This window comes from Netta rufina (genome assembly GCF_964035555.1).
Source record: "Netta rufina genome assembly, chromosome: 15".
Lineage (NCBI taxonomy): Eukaryota > Metazoa > Chordata > Aves > Anseriformes > Anatidae > Netta > Netta rufina.
In genome coordinates, this window is record NC_140138.1 from 14,789,896 (window position 1) to 14,799,677 (window position 9,782).

At 62.1% G+C, this 9,782-nt stretch overlaps 1 protein-coding gene across 1 annotated transcript; it reads left to right on the forward strand.

Moving 5' to 3' along the window:
* The first annotated feature begins 1,698 nt into the window (after positions 1-1,698).
* ARPC1B (actin related protein 2/3 complex subunit 1B) lies at positions 1,699-8,615 on the forward strand. The gene is given in 11 exon segments (XM_084296280.1): positions 1,699-1,888; positions 4,349-4,422; positions 5,125-5,229; positions 5,931-6,153; positions 6,605-6,712; positions 6,837-7,043; positions 7,369-7,444; positions 7,522-7,718; positions 7,911-7,929; positions 7,931-8,002; positions 8,442-8,615. Coding segments are annotated over 10 exon segments (1,110 nt in total). The 5' UTR covers positions 1,699-1,888; positions 4,349-4,358; the 3' UTR covers positions 8,481-8,615.
* Positions 8,616-9,782: the final 1,167 nt, after the last annotated feature.

The window sequence follows — 9,782 nt, forward strand, 5'->3', positions numbered from 1 at the left end:
GCTGCCACCCCATGTGAGGGCAGCTGCTTTGTTTGTCCTCTGCCGTTTTCTCACTTTCCTCCCTCATCTCTAACCCCCTCGGGGTGTCCTCGTGTCCAGCACGGTGAGGATTCACCCCTGCATTTTAACTAGCTGCAGCACCAGGCTCGCTAGCACGTGCTTGCTTGTATGTGCTGGGGTTAACGGTGCCCTTGAAAGCAACTTCACAAGAAAGCTGGTGGTTTTGCAGTCTTAATTACAGGCTGCCTGCTGGCTGCATATGCTCGCTGCTCCGCGCCAGCTCGCAGACTGTTAGGGGCAGGGATCGGGGCTGCGCGCGAGCAGGGATGCCAGAGACTGTTCCCAGGAGCCCGTCTGAAAACTCCGCGTCTCTGAACAAAAAGATGGGGAATTACTGCCCCTTTTCATCCCTTTTTCCCCCCTCCAAACTCATTCCCAGCAAAAAAAAAAAACGTTTTGGCATCTCCCCTGTCTGCACAGGGGGTGTTTCTGCAGAGAGGCCCCAGGCTTTCCACGACAAGCAGGCGCAGGAGGATCCTTCTGCTCAAGGAGGCGGTGGTGAAAGCAGTTACGTGGCTTAGTCAGACCTCGAGTGGGAGCTGGGGAGAGATCCAGCAGGGCTGCTCCTTCCTCCCCGGGCTCGGCAGCACTTGCTGAATCCCCCGTGGGCGGCCGAACCCTGGGGAAGCCCAAGCAGAGCTCGGAGCCCGTGGGTCTCCGAGCAGCTCAGGGAAGAGCCACAGCAGGAGCAGCCTCGAGAAGGAACAAGGAAATGCCACGGGAGATGAGGACGTGCTCTGCAGGCGGTGCTGGGGTGAGGGTGATGCTCCTCTCTGCTGGGCAGTGAGGTTCCCTCCTGTCCTGTCCTGTCCTGCTCAGAGGAGAGCTGCTGCTCTTGGCACAAGGCTTTGCAGGGCCGAGCAGCGGGATGCCGGAAAAACCTGAACTCTCCTGGTTGAGGATAGATTCAGAGCAGTTCATAGCCATGCGAGGACTGGAGGAAATCTGCAGGCAGAAGGAAAAACTTCAGAAAGGGGGCTAATGGGCTTTAGGATCAGGGGAGAGATGAGTTACCTGCTCAGTGCCACCCCACAGAGCTTTTACCTACAGCAGACCTGTAACTTGGGGATTAATTCTGTGGTTTAACGACTACGAGGTTATCACATCCACCTCCTGCAGCTGGGAAATGTCACCAGGACCCTGTTCTACCCCCGTGAGACCCCGATGTGCTGCTGTCCAGGTTCTGCAATGCGATCAACCCCTCCCCGGTTACTTTTGGGGTGAGAGGGGAGCGCGTCCCCGTGCGTGCCTTCACCCAGCTCACAGCAGGGCACCAAGAAGCCGAAGCCTCGCTTCTTTCCCAGCTCTTTAATTAGGAGTCTCCCGGAGAACGGGATTGAAACCAGCTGGCCCTGAAACAGGAGAAAAAAATAAAGGGGTGCAGGGGGGCGTAGGCGCACGGTGCAGCCGCCTCGGTCCCACTGCGCCCAGCGGGATGCAGGAACCGGCACCCAGCACGGCGAGGTCCTGCTGAGCCCCAAACCTCCCCGTGCGCCGCTGCCACGCGCTTCTCCCCGCGGGTGGGCTCTGGCACGAGGTGGGCTGCGGTCCTCCTGCATCTCCAGGAGCATCCCGGGGCGGCGGCGTGGCCGGCAGCCCGTCCACGTGCGGCGGCCGAGAGGCCTCGGTGCTGGCAGGGGCAGGGCGGCCGCCGAGCAGCTCCGCGCTCCCCCAACGCCCACGTTGAGGAAGTGGTTGCGTTTCTCGGAGAGGAAAAGGGAAGTCGGGCTGCCTCCGCGGGGCAGCCAGCAACTCCCCCTCGCTCGCTCGCTTGCTCCCTGCCTGCTGCCCGGTTCGTGTCGACTGCCCAGAGTCCACGAACTCCGAGGTAAGGAGCGGGGAGGTTGTCGGGAGAGCCGGCTGCGCCCTGGGGGCACCTCGCGCCCCGGCTGCTGAATTTGGGGAGGGGGCGAAGCCCTGATGGGATTGGGGCCAATTTGGGGCTGGGGTGGGTTGAGGCAGCGCCTCGCCGCTGGGTTTTGTCCCCGTGGTGGTGGTTCGGGGGGTTGTTTCCAGTTTTGATGGCGAGTTTTGGGGGTTGTTATCTTGTCTGAGGCTGGGGAGGTTTGGGGTGCTGGGGAGGGTGCCCCCGGAGGGGCTGGGGGCAGCAGAGCGGGAGCTGGGGGCAATGTGTCCTCGCCTCCCCGGCCACCAGCAGCCTCCAGCTTTGCCCAGGATGAGGAAGAGGAGGGTTGGAGCTGCCCCTTGCTTGCCCCCTGCGTGCCTGGGGGGCATCGATGGCTCCCCAAGGCCGGGCTGGCTCCTGGGGTACCCGCACCGACAGCGAGGCACAGGGACGGGTGTCCCCCCTGGGATGGTTGCACCGGGATGGGTGACACCCCACAGGCACCACGGGGAGGAAAAGGGTGCTCGGGGGGGACCGTGCTTCGGCCTCGGGGCTCGGCAGAGGATGAGGGGTGCTGGGGGGGGCTGGTGGCTGCACGCCAGGCTCGGTGGCTCGGGCAGAAGTGAAAACGGAGCAGCTCCAGCGCGCGGCTTCCTCCCGCTCGGCCCCTGCCAAGGTTTGGTTATCTCCTCCAAGGATGTTTCCCAACTTCTCGGCGCCTCGGGGCTGAGTGGGGAAGATAACTGAGCTGCAGCAGCCCCAGTCCTGCCTTCTGTTCTCCCCAAAAAGCCCCTTCCCTCCCTCCAGATCCTCTGCGTCCGAGCAGGGGAAGCAGGGGACGAGGGCAGCCCCGGATTTTGGGGCATCTCCCTGCACAGCTCTGGCTGGGACGTGAGCAGGGGAGCAGCGAGGCTGCCAGCCCGGCCGCTGCGGGAAGGAGACGTAAGCTGCTGACGGGTGCAGCCGCGGCCGAAAGCCGAGTTTCTTTCTTGAGAGCTTCCGCTCCCCGCTCCGACGGCTCGGCAGCGGAGCCCTGCCCGGCAGAGCTGGGGCTGAGCGTGAAAAATGAGCCCAGCGAGGAGGAGGGAGAAGCGGGCAGCTTCCCAGGCCTCGGAGCATCCAAACCCACCAAAAAAAAAGAGAAAAAAAAAAAAAAAAAAAAAAAAAAGAAGGCATTGCTGTTTCCTTACAGCACATTTCAGCAGGAAATCGATGCCTCGCGCCCCTGCCTCCCGCCCCGGAGCGCTGTCAGCCCGATGCAGCACATTTTTCTGCTCCAGATCTTTTGCAATCCAGCAGCACGGCCCCCATCCATCGGTTTTATTCGGTGTTGGTGGTGCAGCTCCGTCCCCTTGGGGGCTGCCGGGTCTCCTCCGGGCTCAGGGCGAGGTTTTTGGGGTGAAGCTGCACCGGGGTGTGCTGGGGGGCACAAAGCGAGGCTCACACTTGGGTGCTGGTGGCGGTGCTCAGCTGGGCAAAAAAACCCTCCGAGGCTCAGAGGCACCAAGGGGGGAGCTCCAGGAGGGGGCCTGCACCCACCCATGGGTGCCTGAAACCCCACAGCACCCGCGGAGCTGGGTCAGGGGGATGCCCACGTCCATCCCCAGTGGGGTCGGGTGTTTTTGGGGTGTGTAGGGGCAGGGTGCACACCCCGCATCACCACCGGGATTTCTCAGGTGGTGGAGCTCCAGATTTCCTTTCCGCCCAAGGGACGGAGCTAGGAGGGACTTCTTTCCTTCCCCTGCCAGGTTTTTAGTTGCCAGAATAAAACCAGCAATGCTCTGGGAGCGTTCCCAAAACACCAAAACCCTTCCCCCTTTACCTTTTGCCTGGGTGCCCCCCAAATTCGCTGCGTTACCCCAGCCCCGTGGCCGAGGGGCTGCCCCCAGCACCGTTCTGGGAGGCACGGGGAGCTCAGCACCGTGCCACCGCCCCATCCCACAGCTCCTGGCAGCGGCCAGGGGAAGGGATTAGTCACGGGATGGGACGGAGGCGCCTCCGCCGCCCGGCGCCTTTGGCTCTCCCGAAATGAGAGGCGGGGAGGGAGCGTGGTGGAGCAGGCAGAGGGAGGGGATGCTGAGCACCCTGGGGACCCCACGGTGGGCTCGGGGCTGGCAGCGGGGTCTCGGGGTGCCCGGGTGGCTGCTGGCTGTGCCAACGTGGTTAGGAAGTGGCCGGGAGCCGTCCCCTCGCTGCCTTCCTGCGTTATCAGGGTGTTATCAGGGTGTTATCAGGGAGCCCCCGCTTCCTCCAGCCTCTCTGGGCTCCTGTCAGAGACTGTGGGGCTGGGGGGGGTTGGTCCTGGCCTTGCTCAGGCAGGCGGTGAGCTTGGGAAGCCCCTTCCAGGGGAATTTTTTTTTTTGGGGGGTGGAAAGGGGACGTGTCCCACTGGGGTTGTCCCCGTGGCCGGAGGAGCATCCTGAGCTCTTGTCCCACCCGCAGCGAGCTCGCCATGGCCTACCACAGCTTCCTGCTGGAGCCCATCAGCTGCCACGCCTGGAACAAGGACCGGACCCGTAAGTACTGACCCCGACCCCACCGGGACCTCCTCACACCAGGGCCCAAATCCCCAAATCCTCAGGGAATCATCAGATACACCGGGGTGGGCACAGGCACCCCGCATCCCCGCCGGGGCTGAGCGATGTCCCCTAGGATGGTGTGGGGCTGGATTTGGAGACGTGGGTCCTGCTGTGGATGGGTTTTGGGGACGAGAGGTGTCCCCCTTCCCCGCCTCGGTCCTGCTGATGGGATGGAGACCACGCAGGGGGTGTCAGCACGGGGAGGGATGGCGAGGCGCTGAGGAGGAGAGCGGAGAGGAGCGGAGCAGAGCGGAGGAGCTGTGCGGGTGATTCATGACCGATGGCATTTCCCGGCCTTGGAGCGGGGGATGTGGGAGAGAACAAAAAGGGCTTTCTGTGCCGGGCAGGCGGGGCAGGATGGGGCCAGGCAGGCGATGAGCACCCGCAGCTGTCCCAAAACAACATCCCAAAATGTCCCAAAACATCCCAAAACGTCCCAAAACATCCCAAAACATCCCGTCCCATCCCATCCCACGGGTCCCCTGGGACCACATCGCCGCTTTAGGGCCCATGGGGCCGGGCAAACCCCACCGAGCCGGGGTGACGGGGACACTGGGGACACAGGGAGCCTGTCCCCGCCACCAGCAGAGCCGTGACCCGGGTGGGGGCCCTGCCCCGGCCGCTGTCCCCCCCCCCCAGAGATCGCCCTGTGCCCCAACAACCACGAGGTGCACATCTACCGCAAGGACGGCGCCAAGTGGAGCAAGGTGCACGAGCTGAAGGAGCACAACGGGCAGGTGACGGGTGAGAACCGGGGGCTGAGGGGACGGGGACGGGGATGGGGATGGCCGGGTCCCAGCCCCACTCGGTGGCAGCAGAGGATTCGGGATGGGGTGGCGGAGAGGGTGGAGAGGGAGCTGGTTGAGTGTGGTGCTCCTGGGGCCTGATCCCAGGGGTCAGAGGGTGCCCGGGGATGGGATGGGGTGGGGTGGGGTGGGAAGAGGTGGGAGGGATGGGATGGGACTGGATGGATAGGATGGAATGGGATAGGATGGGATGGGAAGAGGTGGGAGGGATGGGATGGGACTGGATGGATGGGATGGAATGGGATGGGATGGATGGAATCGGATGGGATGGGTTGGGATGGGATGGGAAGAGGTGGGAGGGATGGGATGGATGAAATAGGATAGGATGGGATGGGAAGAGGTGGGATGGATAGGATGAGATGGGACGGGACAGGATGGATGGGATGGGATGGGTTGGGAAGAGGTGGGAGGGATGGGATGGGACGGGACAGGATGGATGGATGGGATGGCATAGGATGGGATGGGTTGGGATGGGAAGAGGTGGGAGGCATGGCATGGAGGAGTAGGACAGAGAGGGACTCGGGGTCAGAGAGCAGGCAGAACATCTCTGCCTTCGGGTGACCTCCATCCCCACGTGGCCCGTCCCCATCCCATCCCCACGGCTCCCCCCGTGCCACCACCTCCCCTTCTGCCTTCCAGGCATCGACTGGGCCCCTGAGAGCAACCGGCTGGTGACCTGCGGGACCGACCGCAACGCCTACGTCTGGACCCTGAAGGGCAACGTCTGGAAGCCCACCCTGGTCATCCTGCGGATCAACCGGGCCGCCCGCTGCGTCAAGTGGTCCCCCAAGGAGAACAAATTCGCCGTGGGCAGCGGCTCCCGGCTCATCTCCATCTGCTACTTCGAGCAGGAGAACGACTGGTGGGGCTCGGCCGGGGGCTCGTGGGGTCCTTTGGGGTGGGACGGGGGAAATAGGTGGGTGGGGAGGTGGGTGGGTGGATGAGGAGATGATGGATGGTTGGGTTGGGTTGGGTTGGGTTGGGTTGGGTTGGGTTGGGTTGGGTTGGGTTGGGTTGGGTTGGGTTGGGTTGGGTGGTAGGAGACACGAGGATGTGGAGGTGATACAGGAGGAGATGGGGGAGATGGAGGAGGAGGTAGATGAGGAGACTGATGGGGAGATGGAGAGAGGTGCCCAAAACCCACTATGGGGGTTGTTGCACTCCCCGTGCCTGGCTGCTGTCACAGCCTGGTGGCCCAGAGCAGTTCCTGAGGGGACACCCAGAGCCCTGACCACCCCCAGCCCTCCGCCAGCCCGGGGGGGGTGCCTGGGGGCTATTTTGGGGGGACACCAACGCCGCTGCTCTCCCTGCAGGTGGGTCTGCAAGCACATCAAGAAGCCCATCCGCTCGACGGTGCTCAGCCTGGACTGGCACCCCAACAACGTCCTCCTGGCCGCCGGCTCCTGCGACTTCAAGTGCCGGTGAGGGGCAGGGGGACAGCGAGGGGGGGACCCCAGGGATGGTGCAGGGGGGGGTCCCCATCCCGACACAGCATGGGACAGAGGCCGGGGGAACCTCACGGCTCATTCTCTTTCCCCTCGCCAGGATCTTCTCCGCCTACATCAAGGAGGTGGAGGAGCGGCCGAGCCCCACGCCGTGGGGCTCCAAGATGCCCTTCGGGGAGCTGATGTTCGAGTCGAGCAGCAGCTGCGGGTGGGTGCACAGCATCTGCTTCTCGGCCAGCGGCGCCCGCGTGGCCTGGGTGAGCCACGACAGCACGCTCTGCCTCGCCGACGCCAACAAGAAGATGGCGTAAGGAGGGCTGGGGTGTGGAGAGAGGGCACGGGGGGGAGCTGGTGAGGGGAGTTTTGCCGTGGATGCCACCACGGGGTGGGCTACGGGGCGTGGGGATTTGTGGCTGCGTGGGTTTGGGGAGCTGGGGTGAACCCCAAAGTGATGGAGAGATGGAGACAGCATGGGGAGGTGGGGAAGGACTGAGTAGTGCTGGATGGAGGAGGAGGAGGAAGAGGAGGAAGAGGAGGAGGAGGAGGAGGAGGCTCTTCCACCCATGTCATGAGTTGTGCCAGGCTCAGCACAGGGCCTTGTCTCCCTTTTTACGGCTTGCTCTCCCTCGCAGCGTCGCCTCCCTCTGCACCGAGACCCTTCCCCTCCTGGCCGTCACCTTCATCACCGAGAACAGCCTGGTGGCCGCGGTGAGTCCGGGCTGGCTTTGAGGGTGGGCGCCACACCGGGGTGGTGCTGAGCGGGGCTGCGTCTCCCCCCCTACCAGGGCCACGACTGCTACCCCATGCTGTTCACCTACGAGGAGGGCCAGGGCGCGCTGACCTTCGGGGGGAAGCTGGACGTCCCCAAGCAGAGCTCCCAGCGCGGCCTCACCGCCCGCGAGCGCTTCCAGAACCTGGATAAGAAAGCGAGCTCGGACACCTCCAACGCCACGCTGGACACCGTGCACAAGAACAGCATCAGGTGCACGACGGGGAGGGCTGGGGGGGGGGACAGATTTGGCTCTGGGTCACCCTGAGGGTGCTGGACCCAGAGCATCATCCCCTGGCTGTGCTCCTGTCCTGCCCTGGAGGATCCCTGGGGGGATTTGGGGTGGTCCGGGCATCCCCGAGGGCTCCAGGCTGACCCCCCCCGCTGCTCCTTTGTGCCCCACAGCCAGATCTCCGTGCTGGTGGGGGGGGAAAGCCAACTGCTCGCAGTTCTGCACCACGGGGATGGACGGCGGCATGAGCATCTGGGACGTCAAGGTGAGGTGTCCCCATTGTCCCCCCCCCAGCTGGGAGCATCCAGCGCCAAACCCTCATCAGCCAGAGCTCTAATTGCAACCAGTGCCCCCTCGGTGCGCTCAGGAAGGGGGCGTCGTGTCCCTGGGGTCCTGTCTGGGATCTCCTTCGAGCCGGGGTTTGGTGGGGGGCACTTTCCTGCTCACCATCAGAGGGGGGGTGTAGCCAGCCGGGCTGGGGCATCCATCCCCTTGCGCAGGCATCGAGCACCCTCTCCTGGCTTCAATTTTTGCCCTCAGGGCTTGAAAAATGGGCTTAAACAAGACCAAGTTGGGACCTCCCGGTTCCACCAGCAGCAGCCACCCCAGGGGACAGCCCCCTTTTACCCCCCACCCACCCCCAGGGCTCTGCTTGCCTTGGAAAGCCACACGCAGGCGGTCACCGACCCCTCGTTTCGTTCCAGAGCCTGGAGTCGGCGCTGAAGGACCTCAAGATCAAATGAAGGAGGCAGCCGGGAAGGTGTCCGGCCGCCAGCCCCCCCCTGCTCCGCTGCTCTGCCTGCTTTGTCCCAGCGCCACGCGAGCCCCCCGCGAGCCGCCCGCGCTCCCCCGGCTGCCAGCCAGCCCCGCGGCTGCTCTGACACGAAGATAAAGGTGGTTTCATTTGTTATTTTTTACTATTTTTGTTACCATCCTAACTGATGCTGGTCATACGTCGCTTAAAGAAGTAAAAAAAAAAATAAATAAAGCAGAGATTTTTTTTTTCCTGTGTATATCCAACGATGGTTTTGCTCCTTTTTTTTTTATTTTTTTAAGCTGAACCAACCTGGCCCTTTTCAGCTCGGTATCACCGGCCGGCTGGCACCTTTGGTTGCAGTGTGCCCAGCTGCTAAATCCAGCTCTCACTCAGGATACGAACAGTCCCTCATCACAGCAGGAAAACAAAGCCCCTCTGCTGTTCCTGAGCACCAAGGATACGGGACCCTTTTCAGAAGCTATAAGAGAAGTGGATAAATACTTGTGCATTTCAAAACAGGGTTTGATTGCAGGTGCTAAACAATGAGCACAGGGCATCAAGTAGAGATTAAGTGCTTGGAAAAGGTGGCCAGGCAAGAGTTCCTCTCAAATCATGCTTTGGGTTTATGCCTTTCCCTGCCTTTATCCCCGTGCAGAGCTGACCCAGCCTCCCTGTACCAAAAAAGTGAATTCCCCCTGTGGTTTGAGCTCACAGTGAGGTTCCCCACGGCACATCTCTCTGCCACATCCTCCCAGCAGAGTCCTTGCAGACACGGCAGGGTCACACACAATAAATGGCAGCGTTTGTCCTCCTGCATCCTCAGCTGTCCCTCCTGCCACTGACTGGGCCAGGCGGCAGCCCGAAGGTAAAATCGTTTGCTCCACCGCCGCAACCAGATTGTGCAAGAGGAGATGGAGAGGAAAAGCTTTGTGCCTTCAGGCTGCACCTGCTGATAGAGCTCCCGAACCCTGAGCCAAATTCACCACCACCGAGAGCAGAGAAGAGGCAAAGCAGCAGCCACAGAAGTCACCAAACCGCCAGGCTGTCACCACACCGTGCATCGCAGCCGCCTGAACACACGGCTTCGTTTACACACACACACACACGAGACAAGGAGAGAGCAGTTATAATTTACATTTTAATCAGCCAAATATACAAGTTTTGTCGTTTCTTTTTCCTTTTTCACCTTTATCGAGCTTTTTTTTTTTTTTTCTCCATCTGGGTCTGATACAATTAATGATGTGTTTTTTTTTTTTTCCTTTAAACAAAGGATGATGTGGTTAAAAAC